Here is a 19,443-nt window from a genome sequence, read left to right as displayed (position 1 = left end):
GGGCTTAGTGGATGGGATGTGAGAAGAGCACGGCCTGAACCAGGACTTGAGTAAGAAGCTCAGCTAACCACTGGCTCTTGTTCTGTAGTCCCCCAGGTCCTCCAGAGCTGCTCTGAATTCATCGAGCAGAATGGCGTAGTGCAGGGGATATACCGCCTGTCCGGCGTTACGTCCAAGATCCAGCGACTACGGTAAGAGTGCTGCGACTGACACAGCTGTCAGTAGGGGCACGTGCCATGCTTCAGGCACTCCGAGGAACCCCTTCCTTTTCTTGACTGTATTTTGTGTGGCTTTGGACTTGTTTTCGTCTTTCTCAATGCCCCCTGCCCAATTCTGTGTCCTTCTCTGCAGCCATGAATTTGATTCAGAGCAGCTTCCCGAGCTTAGCGTCCGTGACATTCACAGCGTGAGCTCCGTATGTAAGATGTACTTCAGGGAGCTCCCGAACCCTCTCCTGACCACCCAGCTGTATGACAAGTTCACGGTAAGCACAGGGCAATGTCTTGGAAAAGATATGTACCTTTTCCCTGGGCGTCCTGGCTGATGGTTGCAGCAGTGCCCCAGCTCGGAGGTCTTATTTCTGTTAGCCCCATGAGGCATGTCTTTGCCACATCCTACCTCTCACTGATGCCGCTTTTGGTGGTGCCAGGAGGTGCTTATTTAAGTTATTCACCATGCTTGCGAGAATTCCCTTTCCTTTGCTGTTCCCCAACTATTGGTAGAATGGGGTTAATAGCAAAGTGGAGTTGGAGACGAATGCCTGCTGCGAGGAGCTGCACTGCGCAATCAGGCAGTAAAGCCCCCCTGAGCTTGCACTGCTTGGCCTTGATGACGCAGTCTATGTGCTGCGGTCTTCCCCTGATGCCTCTTGGAAGGCGTCAAGTCTGCCTCGGTGCTGACCACCAGCACGCTGTCCCCACGGTTCCCAAACCTGTAGCAGCTAATTAGGCTGACTGGTGTCTGAATCCCTTCCTGCCTTTTTCCAGGACGCTGCCGGTGCTGCTACCGAGGAGGAGAGGATGGTGAGAATGAAGGGCGCCATCCAGCAGCTGCCTGCTCCTCACTACAGGTCAGTGCTGTGCTCGGTCTGCTGAGCTCAGCCCTCCTGCCTTTCAGAGGGCGATGATGCTATCCAGGTGTTGCCTCACACCTGCAACATCATGCGTCTGCACACTGAAGCGGCTGAAGGCTGCATCAGGTCAATTGATTGGCTTTTTGGTTCTGAACATCTGCCCCTCTTGTTTTCCAGGACACTTGAGTACCTGATGAGGCATTTGGCGTCTCTTGCTGGGAACTCCTCAGTCACCAACATGGACGCTCATAATTTAGCAATAGTGTGGGCTCCAAACCTCTTAAGGTAAACTTCTTTTTCTGTTTAAGCACAACGCTTAGTTCTGTTCTCCAGAAAGAAAGCAATCTTCCCTTCTTCTTCATCTAATGTGCTCTTCTCCTATAAAAGCTGTCAGAAGTTTCTGGCAGCAGAGGAGGAGCCTGGACTGCTCTCCCCCAACCCCAGGGACACAATTTCTAGGTGACAGTTACTGCTCTCTTGTTTAGCTGGTACTACTTTGTCCTTGTTCATCCAGGAGAATTTCGTAGGTGGCATTGCTGATTGCCCACTGTTGAACTCTATAGAGCCCAGCTGGACTGCTTTGGGCTGCATAAATTCAGACCTGGGGAAACAGTCTTGGAGGAATGACTTGTAAAATCTGCCTTTTCTTCAGATCCCAGCAGAGCCAGTCAGCCTGCGCCAGTGGAGGAGCTGCCAGCTTGGAAGTTCAGACACAGACAGCTGTAGTGGAATTCCTTATTGGCCACACAGACGGCCTCTTCGGCTCCAAATCCACGTCAGCCATGGGAGAGGGAGCAGGTGAGTGTCTTCCTTCATTAGATTGATCTTGATCCAATCCAGGCCTTCTCTGAGATCTTTCAAATACGCTTTGACTTTCAATGGGACAGGAGGCTTCAGGGCTTAGATGAGAGTATGGCACCCTGTTGCCGAATCCTGAGAATGTCCGAGGCCAGACTTTACATGGAGAAAACCATCCCTGCCTTTATGATGTTTTGAATGGGGGTGAAGCATGATTGAAGTGTGGCAGCAAAGCTTTCTGAGTTCCCAGACCTGTTTTCTAGGTTTGGTTTTTTTAATGTCTGTTTCGATACAGTGAGCAGCTCTAAATTATGACTGTGTCCTTTGCCACGAGCATATCTCTGAGAACCCGGTTACTTTGAGCTCCTCTTCTTCCAGTGGCTCGGATAAGCAAATCTGAGGAAAATGCAGAACGGGGATGGCTGTGCTGCCACTTTCTGATCCTCCCTCTTACCTGTGGTTTTCCCTTGCAGGGCCGAGTTCTGTACCTGGGTCCAGGTCTGTGTGGGAGTCTCCTCCTTGCGCAAAGCTGCTCACCCTGCAAGAGGCACAAGCTCTGAGAAGAGGCCAGAGCAGCTCTCCTGCAGTGAAACGAAGCAGTGAGATTGAAGTGGAGGAAGATCCCACAGAATTTCCAGGGAGATTCCACTCAATTATTGATTTTCCATCTGAAAGGTAAAGAGGACTTCCCTTTCCAGCTTCTATCATTATTGGTCAGGTGGGCTTTATTGCTTTACTTTTTGTCCATTATATCTCCAAGGATTCAACTAACACACAGTTGCCCGACGGGCTCAGTGGAGCCACACAAGGGTGCCTTTACTTCCTCGTAGGGCAGGCAGTCATGAGATACAGGAAGCCACGATGACGTGTATCCTGGTCTGTGCTGGCTGTACCTGGAAACATTGGGGTTTCCAGATTTCAGGGCCACATGCCTGAAACCAGTTCCAGTTCTCCTCTAAGCAAAGCTGTTGGTCAGACTTGCTGGCACTAGAAATTAAAGATGGCAATGTGCAGAGTCCAAGGAGGTGTTAGCATATGACTCAGAGATTCTTTCGAGCCTCCCTTAAGGACGCACAGTTGCTCAGAAAGCAGTTACGCCTGCCAGCTCCTGTCCTGTCCAGCTGTGGAGCCTTCGCTCACATACTCTGCTTCTTGCTTGACATCGATGATAGGAATGTAGCCAGCAGGACTTCAGGGCTGAGCTGTAGGAATGGAAGCATCCTCTGCTGTTTGAAACAGAGCGTGTTTCTAAGCTGTGTTTCAGCAGAAACAAGGCAGTGCCAGGAAGGGGCAGTTATTGGCAAGGGCTCGGTGCAACTCTTCCCTCACCCTGCACCACAACTGACAGCATGCTCTATTTTCTCTCCAGACCACGCTCTTCCAGAAAGAAGAAAGAATCACCAGCTGGCAGTTGGTGTTCCTGCCTATGTCTGCGCAGACCATCCCCTGCGGCAAAACACCAACTGCAGAGCAGTGACAGGGAGCCTTCCGAAGAAGAACTCGTGGTGCTGGCAGGTAAGGGTGCAAATCCAGCTTTCAAAACACTGCTTGTCAGCAACACAGGTAGAATTCATGCTTTTCGTGGGCTTGTACCTTTTTCTGGCATTCAAGCCCGTGCCTGACATCTTCAGCTGACCCCTGTTTTTTCAAAGGAGGCTCTCAAGCTGTTTGAAGCCTACTTGACAGGCAGCACCAAGCCTTTTTGTCCATGGGCAGAGAAAGTTGGACGCTAACCCCTGTGTCTCCCCTCCTTCCTAGGTGAATCCAGCCCTTGTGAACCCACAAGAGCCAGGCCAAGTGCTGATTGCTCAGGGAGTGTTTCCATAAATGGAGAGCTCATGGGAATCACAATTCGCTGTAATTCAAATGACAGCCTTCCGTGTGACATCAGCGACGGAGAGAAGGAGGTCATCATTGTTCAGGCAGTCATTTCTCCCAGCTCTGCTGAAGGGGGTGCCCTGAGCCTGCCAGAAACCACAGTCACCAGCCTGGACTGTGACCCGATGCCTTCGCAGTGCAGCCCAGTTCAATCACAGCCAGAGTGCCTTGACAGCGAGAAGGAGGTCATCATTGTTCAGGCAATCATTTCTCCCAGCTCTGCAGAAGGAGATGATCTGAGCCTGCCAGAAACCACAGACACCAGCCTGGACTGTGACCCGATGCCTTCACAGTGCAGCCCAGTTCAATCACAGCCAGAGTGCCTTGACAGCGAGAAGGAGGTCATCATTGTTCAGGCAATCATTTCTCCCACCTCTGCAGAAGGAGATGATCTGAGCCTGCCAGAAACCACAGACACCAGCCTGGACTGTGACCCGATGCCTTCACAGTGCAGCCCAGTTCAATCACAGCCAGAGTGCCTTGACAGCGAGAAGGAGGTCATCATTGTTCAAACAATCATTTCTCCCAGCTCTGCAGAAGGGGATGCCCTGAGCCTGCCAGAAACCACAGACACCAGCCTGGACTGTGACCTGATGCCTTCGCAGTGCAGCCCAGCCCAAACACAGCCAGACTGCCCTGACAGCAGCACCTCTGAGCAGGACCAAGTCTGTGTCACTGAGGAGGAGCCAAGCCTCTTGCAGGGGGACTTGGAGTCAGACCTCCAGTCCCAGGCACCAGGCAGCAGCACGAGCTCCAAGCCACCCTCTCCTCAACAACAGAGGATGAGTTCCATCGTTCCCATGGACCTCTCCTGTCCTCCTTTCTCCGAGTGACTAAAGGCACACTCATTCTCAATCAACAGGATGGGGTTTTGGAAGAAGAAATGCTTAGAAGTGAAAATTTCCAGTGTTCATTTACAAAGAACAGCAGCAGAATTATCATCATCCTGCTGCCAGTCTTCGGTGTTGCTGTTTGAAGGTTGAAAGAGCAGAGTGTTTCTTTCAAGAAAAATTGTTGGGCTTATTTGTATTTGTAAGCAAGCGGTTCAGAATGTGGGTGTCACCATTTGTTTTCCTCTGAAAATAACATGGCAAAAGTAACACTGCAAGTTCCCACATTTTGGAGGGGCATGTATGGTCTTACCAGATTTTCTAAGTGAAATAACTTATGACCAAACACTGCTCCTACTTTAGAATATATATCCTAAGTTCATCCCGCTTATTACAGACAGAATCATCTTACGCTCTGTTATTGGAGTATGTGAGATGGTTTGCACTGTTGACTATACATACTTGTAGCATCATAAAACCATAGAATATCCCAGTTTGGAAGGAAACGAAGGAGATCATCATGTACATCTCCTGGATCCACACAGGACTACCCCAAAATCAGACTCTATGTCTGAGAGCACTGTCCAAAATACTTCCTGAAATTTGGCAAGCCCAGTGCTGTGACTGCTAATTCTGGGGAGGCTGTTCTAGGGCCCAATCACGCTAAATCTTACACCCATTGATTCCTGAGACATTCTTGGATGACCATGTTCCTAGGTCATATGTATCCAAGTTAGATTACATGAACCAAGCAGATAAATGTGATTTCATCCACAACAATTTGACATAAACCTAAAAGCAATGTGTTTTGTAAATGGGAAAGAAACACAAAGCAGACACCGTTCTTACTCAAACCATAAAATGTCTAGATGTTTCATGAGAAAAAGAAATTTATATTGAATATATTTATACGTACATTTTATTGTACAGTAGAAATAAAAGAATATTAAAAACAATGAGAAAACGTGCTATTGTTTTATTTATCTTCACAATGATGATGAAGAAAATTAAGCGCTGACTTGTGTTGTCCCAGATTAGACTTCTCTAAGCGTAAACTCGGAGACTGAAACTACTGTCTTGATTTTCAGATGTCCTTTGTCCAAACCAGTGGGTTTGCTCAGGTGTGTGCAGGTCAGTGGGTATGTGTGCAAGGATGAGCATTCACATATATGTGCATGCACAGGGGTTTGCAGAGTGTTGGAGTTGCGCAAGGACACTGTGGTACCAGTGTGTGCGTGCACTTTGGGAGTGAAAGGAAGGTTTTACACATGTGTCTGTGTGTGTGCACACAGGGCTGCTCTAAGGGAAGCAGACACGTGAGTGTGTGTGAGCACATGGATAGTGCGTGGACGCAGTGGCAAAAATGTGTGCTTGCACAGGGGTGTGCTGAGGAGTTGGGTTGCATACAGGTGCACACAAAGGGATGTTTGTGGTAGGTGTAGGCACATACATGTTCCCAGGGATGGTTTGCACACGTCTGTGAATGCAAAGGAGGGCATAAGATGCAGTGTGTGCATGGGGGTGTGCAAAACAGGCAGGGTGGCGCATGGGTGTACGTGTGCACATGGATAGGGGAAGGCTGGGGTTACAGGTTGACCTGTGCTGAGGTGAGTGGGGGCTCACGGTGTTGCTCAGTGGTAGATTTGTTCACACTGAGTGCTAACAGGAAACTCGCACACCCATTTTGTTTCAGCTGTGCCAGTGCTGTGATCCCTCGCTGCTGGAATGGGGTGTTGGAAGGATGGTGTGCATGCCGAGCTCCTGTCTCTCTTGCAGAAATCAAGTGTAGAGCAAAAGGGATGTCTGGGCCAGGTGACCTCAAGAAGGCTGGCTGTTTTGGATTGTGGCAGCTGATGGAAACAGGTGTTCTGGGGACCGTTCAGCTTTTAACAGAAGTCAGGCGTCCTGCAGCAAGAACGACTAGGTTCTCAAATGACTTCAAACGTGCACACCGAGTATGTCTGTCCTGCCGTGCCATCTCTGCTTCTCTTTGATGAATGCATTTTTACGACCACGTGTTGGCCCTGTTTGCTTGTAGAAGGAGGAATGTTAGGTGCAGTTCTCACCGAGAACTTCTGCTAGGATTTCTGTGTAATTTGAATCATGAGTGTTAGCACAGTGAGTTGAAGGAGGGCCCCGGAAGCAAATTTGGTGCTGTTGAAGCACCGTGTGATGAGGTGTCAGGTAAGACGTGCTGGCAGATGTGGAAACCACTTTGGGATTGAGGTGAGAAGGAAAGGCAATGATGGAGCTGATGGCAAAGAGCTTCCTGGGGAGGCTAGGTGATTGTTTGGGACTGGATCCGGTCAACTTCTTGGTTGCTGGTGTCCATCCGCAGTTTGTGGAGCAATTTTCATCCCAGGGTCTGTCTGGTAGGACTGGGGCTTAGGCCAGGCCAAGGCAAATCCAGTGTGCTTTGCTCTCGTTCTTAGTGTTTTTGCTCAGGAGGGCAGGTGGCAATCCTCTTTGACCAAGGCCTGCAGGTGGGGTTTGCGGAGAAAGAGGTCTTGCAGTCCTTGTGTGACACCCATGGAGCTGTAGCGAGGCTGCATCAGTATAAAACGCTAGAAATCCACAGAAATCTGAAGGTGGGTTGTGGGCTCAAGTTATGCCGGAGGGGATGTGCATGCTCCTTTATGTGTGCTTTGTCTGCCTACTGTATGGCGGGTGGGCTTGGAAAGCTGGTACCATGTTTCTGTTGTCGGGAGAAGCGGATATCAACTCTTCTCTCCATTGAAATATTTAACAAAAGCGCCTCTGCTTGCTTCTTAGCATATGAATCATAGAATCATAGAATCACCAGGGTTGGAAAAGACCTAAAAGATCATCCAGTCCAACCGTTCTCCTGTTACCAACAGCTTCCACTAAATCATGTCCCTCAACACAACATCCAGTCATTCCTTGAACACCCCCAGGATCAGTGACTCCACCACCTCCTGGGCAGTCCATTCCAGTGACTAGCCACCCCTTTCTGAAAAGTAATATTTCCTAACATCCAGCCAGAATCGCCCCTGCTGCAGCTTGAAACCATTCCCTCTGGTCCTATCAATGATGACACGAGAGAAGAGGCTAACCCCCAGCTCACTACAACCTCCCTTCAGGAAGTTATAGAGAGCAAGAAGGTCTCCTCTGAGCCAGCTCTTCTCCAGGCTGAGCATTCCCAGGTGCTGCAGCCTCTCCTCATATTGCACAATTGTGCTCCAGACCCCTCGCCAGCTTTCTTGCCTGTCTTTGAACATGTTCCAAAGCCTCAGTGTCTTCCTTGCACTGAGGGGTCCAAAACTGGAAACAGAACTCGAGTTGTGGCCTCAACAGTGCTGAGTACAGGGGGACAATCACCTCTCCGCTCCTGCTGGCATCACTGTTTCTGGTGCAAAATGTATGCAAGTGTCACATGTGTGACATCCTTTTTGATAGAGTTCTGCGACGGGAGTCCAATGGATTTGAGACCTGACTTGAAGCCTGTGGGCATCACCCAGGAGTTGGGGTGCGAGGATTAGGCCTAGGAACGGGAACCTATTTGGTCATTATTAACTCTCACCTTTTTTGGTCAAAAATCTATGTGTGGTTTTTGTTGTTTTTTATGTTGTTTTTTTTTTGTTTGTTTTGGTTTTTTTTGTTGTTGTTTTTGTGGGTTTTTTGTTTGTTTGTTTGTTTTTTCACATAAAGAACAGGCTTATTGTGCAGCTTGTGAATGAATTCATTCACACCTGCTGATTGAGGCTGTTCTCTACATGGACCTGCAGTGGAAATGAACACTTGTGGTCCACTGTCTGGCCCCCACCTGCATGCTCAGATCAGCCAAGTTGTCAAGGCCTGGCTCTTGGTTGGTGAGTTGCGCCAAGGTTAGAGAGTTGGATTTTCTGGGCTTTGAGACACGTCTTCCAGTTGCACGTTGTGTTATTTCTGATGCGCTGACTTCTTGAGCTCCAGTCCCAAATAAGGATTCAGGTACTACCACAGCAGGAATGGTTTAGATTGGAATTGGAATGCAGAAGACTTGAGCCAGCAGGAACAGGGAATCGATCATTCCCCCGTACTCGGAACTGGTGAGCCCTCACCTTGAGTTCTTTGCTCTGTTCTGGGCCCCTCACTGCAAGAAGGACAATGAAATCCTGAGATGTGTCCAGAGAAGACCATTGAAGCTGTGAGGTGTCTAGAGCACTAGTCTTATGGGGAGCTTCTTATGGAACTGGGATTATTTAGTCTGGCTAAGAGGAGGCTCAGGGAAGACCTTATCATTCTCTACGATTACCTGAAGAGAGGTTATGTGGGGGTGGGGGTTTTCCTGCTCTTCTCCCATGTAACTAGTGACAGGACTGGAGGGAACGGCCTCAGGTTGTACCAAGGGAGATTCAGCTTGGATGTTAAGATAACCATCTCGAAATGGGTGCTCAGACGCTGGACGCATTTGATGGCTGAGCACTTTGATGGGTGAGCATCACACTGTGGGAAAACACGCAGTGGTTATCTCTGTGAACAGCCACATCTGTGGGGACTGGCGGCTTTTTCATGTTACCCTTGTGATTCAAGTCCTACATCCAGGTACTCGTGCTGTTTGAAAGCACCATCTTAGAGGCAGCCTTGATTTCTCCAGCCCTGAGAGCTCTCCTGCTTCTCCCTGTGATGGGAGACCGTATGGAAGGCCCTGCAGAAGTCTGGGTAGGTGATATCACTTGCTGGGAAAAACACGGAATGGGACTGGGGGGCGTCCTGGCGGTGGGATCCTGCCTCAGCAGATCGGAATGGCAGTTCTGATCCACGTATTTTAACCTGAGTGAATCTGTCACAAATGACAGAAGAGAGGGGCCTGTGGGAAAAAAAATGTATGTGCCGCAATTTGTGGTGCAAGGTGTTCTCAGAACTGCTGCATACAGTGCCCAGGTGGCTTCCTTTTTCACGGGGAGAGGATTAACTAGGTAATTTTAATGAATCAATTTACTTTCTGTTCACCTTTCATACTACCTCTCAAAAAACTATCTGTGGATTCTCAAGTAGTATTTCTTGCTAAAGAGAATACGCGTGCAGCCTGCGCTTTCGTCTGCACAAAAGATCTTCTCATTATCTCTGTCTGTGTTTCTTTTAGACCCTGAGGTGGAGCAGAGTGGAACACAGACTTGGGGGAATCTTCAGGCAGGAGCAGGGACACGTAGTGCTCATCTTAGGTGCCTGGCTGACAACAAGAGCAGAGAGATAAGTATCATAGGGTCACGTGCCCATTTTATTTTCTTTTTCATTCATGATGCATAGAGGCGTTACCCAGACAAAGTGAGCATTTGTCAGCTGGACTTTCTAGAAATGACAAAACTGCAAAAGAATGCTGAGAGTTAATCTGGCACCCTCCTTTGGAGTCCTGCGGTGTCTGTCACTTATTCAGCTGTGCCCAAACATCTCCCATTGCGCTCCCACACCAGGATAGAATTCCAAGCCCACACTGAGTTCTGGAATGTTGTGGTGCCATGTTGGAATCAGATGTGACCATGTGGTCTTGCCTCCCCCCCTTGTGGGGGGTCATGGTGGACCAGGCTGGTGACTGTTGGTGATGTCATAAGCGGCTGGAATGAGGGGAGGAGCGGTGCGTTCCGTGTTCCTTTGTGGGTGAGCAGGAGTTCGGAGTGGTTGGTTGGCTTGTTCTTCTTGTGCGTTTAGTGCCTTTTCTTCAGAAGTTTTTGCGCAGCAGCTTGTAGGTAAGCTGAACCAGCATGGGATGGACGGGTGGGCAGTGAGGTATTGAGAACTGGTGGCTGTCGGGGCTCACAGCACCGTATTGCTTACTCTTGACCACCAGACGTAGTTTTCCCCCGGTACACACGTTGCAAAGAGGGTGTCTGTAAAGGTGGCACCCGTCCCATGCTTCTTCTGTCATCTTCTTTGCTCAATTGTGAAAGCATCGTAAAGTTGCTGGGCAGACAGGCATCACGTAGCCTGAGACTCATCATGTGGGTTGGACGGTTGTGCTGTATGCATTATTCCATGGCTGTCTTAGCCCTGCTCACTGACCTGCTCTTTCTCTTTCCTCTGCCCACCCCCCGCCCACTGCCTCGGTGCAGCTTTTGCTCTCAGAACATCTGAGCAAAGTGACAAGGAACTGCTGCAGATAGCTTGAGGTGATCTCATTGCCAGGTACGTGCCATGTTTTGTCCCCCCACATCGTTTTGCATGGCATGGGTTTCTTCACTGCCCTCCAGCTCAGCCCTCAGAAGGGTGCTGTCTAATGCCCTGCTATCACACTGTCAGAGCGCTCTGGGCGAATGCATCTGCTGCTCTGTGCCAGAGTCCCCATCTTCTGGCAGAGGGATAGCAACATGGTATAACACTGCCTAATAGACTGTCACGTTGAAGTAGACTGAAGCAAGGGGTAGTTTCTTGAACACCTGCCTATGCCACAGGGTATGCAAGGGTAGTTCTGAAGAAGTCTCTCCATACTTTGCTGCGTGAATAGAGAAAACAGAAGTGTGATTTTGTTCTGTTCCAGCTGGTCACACCTGCTGTGATGGGCGTCGCGTGCAGCGAGATCAGCCGTGGGCCTGACGTGGCGGCGACGGAGGTACAGTATGAAGCTCTGGCTTGTCTTTGTTCCCTGTGTTGAGCCAGCAGAGGGAGCCGCAGATGTACTCTCCTGCAGGAAAGAGTGGGCCAAAGGGGGCCAGGCCACCTGTCTGCACCAGTGCCATTGCTGATTAGTCTGTGTAGTGAGAGATGCATTTCCTGCAGCTTTCTCTGCAGATGTGCTTTTCACCTTGAAATCCTCCTTGTTTGTCCTCATCTCCTGACCACGGCCTGTGCTCTGTTTTTCAGGCTGATAACATTTGGAAGCCGCAGCTGGTGCGTGCAGAGTCATCTCTCAACGTTCCAGCGATTGCGGCGGCCCATGTTATTAAGAGCTACGTCGCCCAGGCACCGGATGAAGTCTCCCTGGAGGTAAGCAGTTACAGGCATTCCTTGTTGTCATGCACGGGAGAGTACAGGGTGTGAATGCCTCAGGAATAGTCTCAGACACCTTCAGAATGTCTCGTGAGGTGAAGCTTCGAGGGTTTGGTACCAGCTTAGACTTGTGCTGAGTTGGGAGGAGTTCAGCCATCTCTCCAGTATGGTTGGATTGGGCATTTGAACCTTTTGATCAAGCAGATCCCGCCCAGTATGGGAGCCTGGTCTCTGAGCAAGAGCAGACCGGGTGTGAAGTGTGCAGATGTGTTCAGAAAGCCCTGCTAACTGATGCCTGTGGTTAAACTAGAGCTCTTCCATAGCCTTTGGCAGAGAGCCTGCTGCTTTTGAGACCCGTTTCCAACTGCACAGCTGTATTGTGTATGTTGTGTAACTCCTGTACCTCCAAGTTCAGTTTAAGAAGGGAAAATGCCTTGGGGGTTGCATTGGTGCAATTGCTGTCAAGCTTTAGCAGTGTTTTCCTCACAGCTGTGCTGAATCTGGGGTTGACGTTTCAATCTCTTGCAGGTGGGAAACGTGGTGTGCATTACTGATATGCCACCAAAGGAGCTGAGCCCCTGGTGGAGAGGCAAGCGTGGCTTTCAGGTATGCACATGCTTCCAACTAGAGAGCGCAACTTCAGTACAGTCAGGAATCTCAGATTGGAGCTGCTCTGCCTGCACAGGAGGGCATCTGGATGCAAACGGTTGCCCTGTGTCAGTGTCAGAGGACCTCCCCTTTGCCTCTGGGCTCGGGCTAATGCCCACCTGTCTTTTTGTTCTTGTTACAGGCTGGATCTTTCCCTAGTGAGTGCGTGGAACTCATTAGCGGAAAAGTTCCTGAGTTCCTGGTCAATTCATTGCAAAAGCCAGGTACACATGTTACATTTGATAATGTGGGTTAGTAAAATGGGGTCAGAGCGTGGCTTTCAGGGGTTTCGTTAATGCCCGAGTTGAGCAAGATTAGCAAGAGGACTGCATTAAGCTCCATCGGAACACGCAGAGATCTGGCCCAATCCCACTGTGTTTATTACTGGGCTTGAGGAAGTCACAGAATCCTCCTTGAATGGCTTGGGATTGGAAGGGGCCTAAATGATTCTCAGGCTCCAAGGCCCCTGCCTCAGTCTGGGTTGCCAGCCTGCGCATTTAGCAGGAGACGAGAGCAGGCTGTCCAGGGCCCCTTCCGACCTGTCCTTGGGCACTTGTAGGAATGGGGAAAATCCGTTCTTGGGTGTCCTTGTTGGGAATGTTCTTCCCATTGTTCCATGCTCTGTTGAATGCATTACACTTGGCCTCGTCCAACCGATCCAAGCCTGAAATGAACTGGCTTCTTTGTTTTGTTGTGCAGTGCCAAAGAAAGGGGGCAAGCTCCTCCCCTTCCTTCGCTCCTTGGTGAAGGCCCGCCCCCAGAGAACGAAGCAGCCGGAGCCGGAGAAGGAAGGGGTGTTTGGGTGTGACCTGGGGGAGCACCTTCTCCGCTCTGGCCGTGATGGTAAGAAACGGAACAGCCCATTCCTGAGATCTTCCTCTGTTGGGCATCTAAAGATGAAAGGGAGATCATATCCAGCAATTGTTTCATCCTGAAAACATAGGAAGCCTTCTGGCCACAGAGAGCATCCTGCATCCTTTTCCTAGCTCTTTCTGGTCATGAGATTGGATTCGTCCATTCCCGAGGGAGATATGATGGGACTTGCAGTGTCTGTGGCTATGCCAGAATTATTTTCTTCAGGCTGTTGATAGGTCGTGGCATTTCTGGAAAGCCAAGAACACATCTCTGTGCAGTTTCCTCACAGCTGTCTCTGCCAGCTTTCTCCTCTAAGGAGGAAGCAAGCGGTAGCCCTGCTGGGCTTAGTGGGTGGGATGTGGGAAGAGCACGGCCTGAACCAGGACTTGAGTAAGAAGCTCAGCTAACCGCTGGCTCTTGTTCTGTAGTCCCCCAGGTCCTCCAGAGCTGCTCTGAATTCATCGAGCAGCATGGCGTGGTGCGGGGGATATACCGCTTGTCTGGTGTCACGTCCAAGATCCAGCGACTACGGTAAGAGTGCTGCGACTGACACAGCTGTCAGTAGGGGCGTGTGCCATGCTGCGGGCATTCAGAGGAACCCCTTCCTTTTCTTGACTGTATTTTGTGTGGCTTTGGACTTGTTTTTGTCTTTCTCAAAGCCCTCTGCCCAATTCTGTGTCTATCTCTGCAGCCATGAATTTGATTCAGAGCAGCTTCCCGAGCTTAGCGTTCGTGACATTCACAGTGTGAGCTCCCTGTGTAAGATGTACTTCAGGGAGCTCCCGAACCCTCTCCTGACTGACCAGCTGTATGCCAAGTTCTTGGTAAGCACAGTGTCTTGCAAAAGATATGTACCTCTTCCCTGGGCGTCCTGGCTGATGGTTGCAGCAGTGCCCCAGCTCTGAGGTCTTATTTCTGTTAGCCCCGTGGGGCATGTTTTTGCCACATCCTACCTCTCACTGATGCCGCTTTTGGTGGTGCAAGGAGGTGCTTATTTAAGTTATTCACCATGCTTGCGAGAATTCCCTTTCCTTTGCTGTTCCCCAACTATTGGTAAAATGGGGCTAATAGCAAAGAGGACTTAGAGATGAATGCCTGCTGCGCTGCTCAGTCAGGCAGTAAAGCCACCCAGAGCTTGCACTGCTTGGCCTTGATGACACAGGCTGCGTGCCACGGTGTTCCCTTGATGCTCATGGAAGGCATCAAGTCTGCCTCGGTGCTGACCACCAGCGTGCTGTCCTCATGGTTCACAAACCTGTGGCAGCTATCTAGGCTGACTGGTGTCTGACTCCCTTCCTGCTTTTTTCCAGGACGCTGCCGGAGCTGCTACAGAGGAGGAGCGGTTGCTGAGAATGAAGGACGCCATCCAGCAGCTGCCCGCTCCTCACTACAGGTCAGTGCTGCGCTCGGTCTGCTGAGCTCAGCCCTGCTGTCTTTCAGAGGGTGATAAGGCGATTCCAGGTGTTGCCTCACACCTGCAACATCATGTGTCTGCACGCTGAAGCGGCTGAAGGCTGCATCGGGTCAATTGATTGGGTCAGTGGCTAGGCACGGGGGCACGTTTCATGCAGCCGATGACTGCGGCTGTGATTTGCAGGGCTTGGTGCTGCAGCGTGGTGGCACTGGGAACGTTTTATCTACTTCATATTCAGGGACGGTAGCAATGGCATCAACTAGCATGAAGTGAGGTTTGTTTTGTGCACTGCAGCACGGCTTGCTTTTTGGTGCTGAACATCTGCCCCTCTTGTTTTCCAGGACGCTGGAGTACCTGATGCGTCATTTGGCATCTCTCGCTGGGAACAGCTCGGTCACCAACATGGACGCTCAGAATTTAGCAATAGTGTGGGCTCCAAACCTCTTAAGGTAAACTTCTTTTTCTGTTTAAGCACAACGCTTAGTTCTGCTCTCCAGAAAGAAAGCAATCCTCCCTTCTTCTTCATCTAATGTGCTCTTCTCCTGTAAAAGCTGTCAGAAGTGGCTGGCAGCAGAGGAGGAGCCTGAACTGCTCTCCCCCAACCCCAGGGGCACAATTTCTAGATGACAGTTTCTGCTCTCTTGTTTAGCTGGGACTGCTGTGTCCTTGATCATCCAGGAGAATTTCGTCAGTGGCATTGCTGATTGCCCACTGCGGAAGTCTCCAGAGCCCAGTTTGACTGCTTTGGGCTGCAAAAATTCAGACCTGGGGAAACAGTCTTGGAGGAATGACTTGTAAAATCTGCCTTTTCTTCAGATCCCAGCAGAGCCTGTCTGCCTGCACCAACGGAGGAGCTGCCTGCTTGGAAGTGCAGACGCAGACAGCTATGGTGGAATTCCTTATTAGCCACACAGACGGCCTCTTTGTCTCCAAATCCACGTCATCCATGGGAGAGGGAGCAGGTGAGCGTTTTCCTCCATTAGCTTGATCTTGATCCAATCCAGGTCTTCTCCAAGATCTTTCAAATACGCTTTGACTCTCAATGGGACAGAAGGCTTCTGGGCTTAGATGAGAATATGGCACCCTGTTGCTGGATCCTGAGAATGTCCGAGGCCAGACTTTACATGGAGAAAACCATCCCTGCCTTTATGATGTTTTGAATGGGGGTGAAGCATGATTGAAGTGTGGCAGCAAAGCTTTCTGAGTTCCCAGACCCATTTTCTAGGTTTTTTTATTGTTTTTTTTTTTAATGCCAATTTTGATACAGTGAGCAGCTCTTAATTATGACTGTGTCCTTTGCCACAAGCATACCTCTGAGCAACCGGTTACTTTGAGCTCCTCTTCTTCCAGTGGCTTGGATAAGCAAATCTGAGAAAAATGCAGAACTGGGATGGCTGTACTGCTGCTTTCTGATCCTCCCTCTTACCTGTGGTTTTCCCTTGCAGGGCACAGTTGTCTACCTGGGCCCAAGTCTGTGTGCGAGTCTCCTCCTGCCAGAAAGCTGCTCACCCTGCAGGAGGCACAGGCTCTGCAAAGAGGCCAGAGCTGCTCTCCTGCTGTGACACGAAGCAGTGAGATTGAAGTAGAGGAAGGCCCTGCAGCTGTACCAGGGAGATTCCACACAATCATTGATTTTCCTTCTGAAAGGTAAAGAAGACTTCCCTACCCAGCCCCTATCATCATTGGTCAGGTGGGCTTTATTGGTTTACTTTTTGTCCATTATATCTCCAAGGATTCAACTAACATACAGTTGCCCGACGGGCTCAGTGGAGCCACACAAGGGTTCCTTTCCTTCCTGGTTGGGCAGGCAGTCACGGGATGCAGAAAGCCACGCTGACGTCTATATTGGCCTGTGCTGGCTGTACCTGGAAACGTTGGGGTTTTCCAGATTTCAGGGCCACATGCCTGAAACCAGTTCTGGTTATCCTCTAAGCAGAGCTGTTGGTCGGACTTGCTGGCACTAGAAATTAAAGATGGCAGTGAGCTGAGCCCAAAGTGGTGTTAGCATAAGAGTCAGAGATGCTTTTGAGCCTCCCTTATGGCTGCACAGTTCCTCAAGGAAAGCAGTTATGCCTGCCAGCTCCTGTCCTGTCCGGCTACGGAGCCTTTGCTCACATGCTCTGCATCTTGCATCGTTGAGAGGAATGTAGCCAGCAGGACTTCAGGGCTGAGCTGTAGGAATGGAAGCGTCCTCTGCTGTTTGAAACAGAGTGCGTTTCTAAGCCGTGTTTCAGCAGAAACCAGGCAGTGCCAGGAACGGGCAACTATTGGCAAGGGCTCAGTGCAACTCTTCCTTCACACTGCACCACGACTGACAGCATGCTCTGTTTTCTCTCCAGACCAAGTTCTCCCAGAAAGAGGAAGGAATCACCATCTGGCAGTTGTTGTTCCTGCCTCTGCCTGCGCAGACCATCCCCTGTGGCCAAAGGCTCCAGGGAGCCTTCCGAAGCAGAACTCGTGGTCCTGGCAGGTAAGGGTGCAAATCCAGCTTTCAAAACACTGCTTGTCAGCAGCACAGGTAGAATGCATGCTTTCAGTGGGCTTGTACCTCCTTCTGGCATTCAGGCCCGTGACTGACATCTTCAGCTGACCCCTGTTTTCCCAAAGGAGTCTTTCAAGCTGTTTGAAGCCTACTTGACAGGCAGCACCAAGCCTTTGCCTTCACGGGCAGAGAAAGTTGGACGCTAACCCCTGTGTACCCACTCCTTCCTAGGTGAATCGAGCCCTTGTGAACCCAGAAGAGCCAGGTCAAGTGCTGATGGCTCAGAGAGTGAGAGCGGAGAGCTCTCACTCAACGGAGAGCTCATGGGAAGCACAAGTCGCTGCAATTCAAATGACAGCCTGCCCTGTGACAGCAGTGACAGAGAGAAGGAGGTCATCGTTGTTCAGGAACTCATTTCTCCCAGCTCTGCTGAAGGGGCTGATCTGAGCCTGACAGAAACCACAGTCACCAACTTGGACTGTGGCCAGGTACCTTTGCAGTGCAGGCCAGCCCAAACACAACCCGAGTGCCCCGACAGTGGCACCTACAAGCAGGACGAAGTCACTGTCACTGAGGAGAAGCTGAGCCTCTTGGAGGGGGACTTGGAGTCAGGCCTCCAGTCCCAGGCTCCCGACAGCAGCATGAGCTCCGAGCCACTCTCTCCTCAACAACAGAGGATGAGTCCCGTCTTTCCCATGGACCTCTCACATCCTCCTTTTTCCGAGTGACTAAAGGCATGCTCATGGTCAATCAATGGGATGGGGTGTTGGAAGAAGAAACACTTAGAACAGAAATTTTCCAGTGTTCAGTTACAAAGAACAGCAGCAGAATTATCGTCATCCTGCTGACAGTCTTCAGTGTTGCTGCTTGAAGGTTGAAAGAGCAGAGTGTTTCTTTCAAGAAAAATTGTTGGGCTTATTTGTATTTGTAAGCACGCTGTTCAGAATGTGGGTGTCACCAATTGTTTTCCAGTGCAAATAACACGACAAAAGTAACACTACAAGTTCCCACATTTTGGAAGGGCGTGTATGGTCTTACCAGATTTTCCAAGTGAAATATACATATGACCAAACACTTCTCCTACTTCAGAATATATCCTGAGTTCATCCCACCTAATACAGACAGAATCATCTTATGCTCTGTTATTAGAGTATGAGAGATGGTTTGCATTGTTGACTAAACATACTTTTAGCATCATAGAACCATAGAATATCCCAGTTTGGAAGGAACCAAAAAAGATCATCAAGTACAACTCCTGGATCCATGTAGTGTATTAGGCGGTAGGCGGGGTCACGGGATGTGACGGGACAGGTCCCTCCTCCTTAGTTAATATTCATGATGGGTGGGATTAGCCCCGCCCACTTTCTAGCATGTTCTATACCAAAAGTTATATAAGGGTCTGTTTGTTTTAATAAAATGCCTTTTGCCACGCACTCCCTTGTTGTGTTGGCATTTGGTCCAGCCGCGGATACCCGGGCACGAACAGGACGCACGGCACCGTGTAACAAGTGGTGACCCTCGACGTCCCGGGTGCGGCTGCCCCGCCAGCTTGTTCCTGCTGCGGTGCGACACCCCCTTTCCCTTTTCGTCCCGGAGTGGCAGAAGCCCGGGTCGGGGGGGGAAGTGGCCATTCCCCTCCGTTGGGACTATATCGCCGGGTGCCGACTGAGTCGGTGGTGCAATGAAAGCTGTGATAAAGGTACTCTTTTCCTTCTGTCCTTCTCTCTTCCCTAAACATGCCCCTTCTAAGAAGGAGCTTACTTCCCTTCTTGTTTTATTGGAGAGGGAGGGGTTGCTGGCGACACCCTCCGATATTTATGAGCGGGATAGCTGGGAGGGCATTACCTCGGCGCTGTCCCACCGGGTCCTCGCTACCCGGGGAGCCTCGGGATTTGGGGCTTGGGGGTTGGTGCTGGGGGCGCTGGGGGCTGCCCGCGATGAAAAACTGGCTAACTAGCGGCCTAGGGATCTTTTGGGGATTGATCCGGGGGAGGGCAGTTCCTTGGGGTCGGGGCCCGGGGGGGGCAGTTCCTTGGGATCGGGGCCCGGGGGGGGCGGCTCTGTTCTCTCTGCAGGCTCAACTGTGGAGGGGACGGCGTCGACTCCATCGGCTCCGCCCTCTACTTCGAGAAGCGGCACGTCCACAGAAGTTGCTCGACCCCTCGTGCAGGACCAGCCTTCACCGCCACTTCTGTCCCGGACTGTTAACCACCCTCCACCCCCTTATCCAGCCCATACCCTATATCCTTCCCTACAAGACGCCGGTGGGGGAGGCGGGGACATTGAAAAGAACCTGGGGGGAAGCGCGGGGTGCCTGGGGGGAAGCGCGGGGGGGGTGTATCACCGACCCGCCTTATTACTCGGACAAGCGGCCCCGGAGCCAGAGCAGGGGCGTGGTTTTGTAATGTTACCAGTTAGTTTGGACCCGCCCACACAGGCGATCAGCGAGCTCGCCTTGTCTGCCGATCCGGGAAAAGGGGCTGGCCCTACTCGACGGGGCCCATCCACATTCACCGATTGGGCAAGGGCGGGGGAGGCCGGG

The 19,443-nt window shown here is 50.7% G+C and overlaps 1 protein-coding gene across 1 annotated transcript; it reads left to right on the top strand.

Annotated features, from left to right (window-relative positions):
* The first annotated feature begins 14,774 nt into the window (after positions 1–14,774).
* LOC107324830 (rho GTPase-activating protein 32-like) lies at positions 14,775–19,194 on the top strand. Its single transcript, XM_085536801.1, has 5 exons — positions 14,775–14,868; positions 15,236–15,381; positions 15,865–16,066; positions 16,759–16,889; positions 17,133–19,194. Exons 1-5 carry the CDS (start codon positions 14,777–14,779, stop codon positions 17,627–17,629), a joined length of 1,068 nt encoding a protein of 355 aa, XP_085392927.1. The 5' UTR covers positions 14,775–14,776; the 3' UTR covers positions 17,630–19,194.
* Positions 19,195–19,443: the final 249 nt, after the last annotated feature.

This window comes from Coturnix japonica, chromosome 1 (genome assembly GCF_054131305.1).
Source record: "Coturnix japonica strain WE chromosome 1, WE-NBRP24, whole genome shotgun sequence".
NCBI classification, from domain to species: Eukaryota; Metazoa; Chordata; class Aves; order Galliformes; family Phasianidae; genus Coturnix; species Coturnix japonica.
Note: the sequence above shows the minus strand (reverse complement) of the source record. Positions and strands in the feature narration are given on the sequence as shown.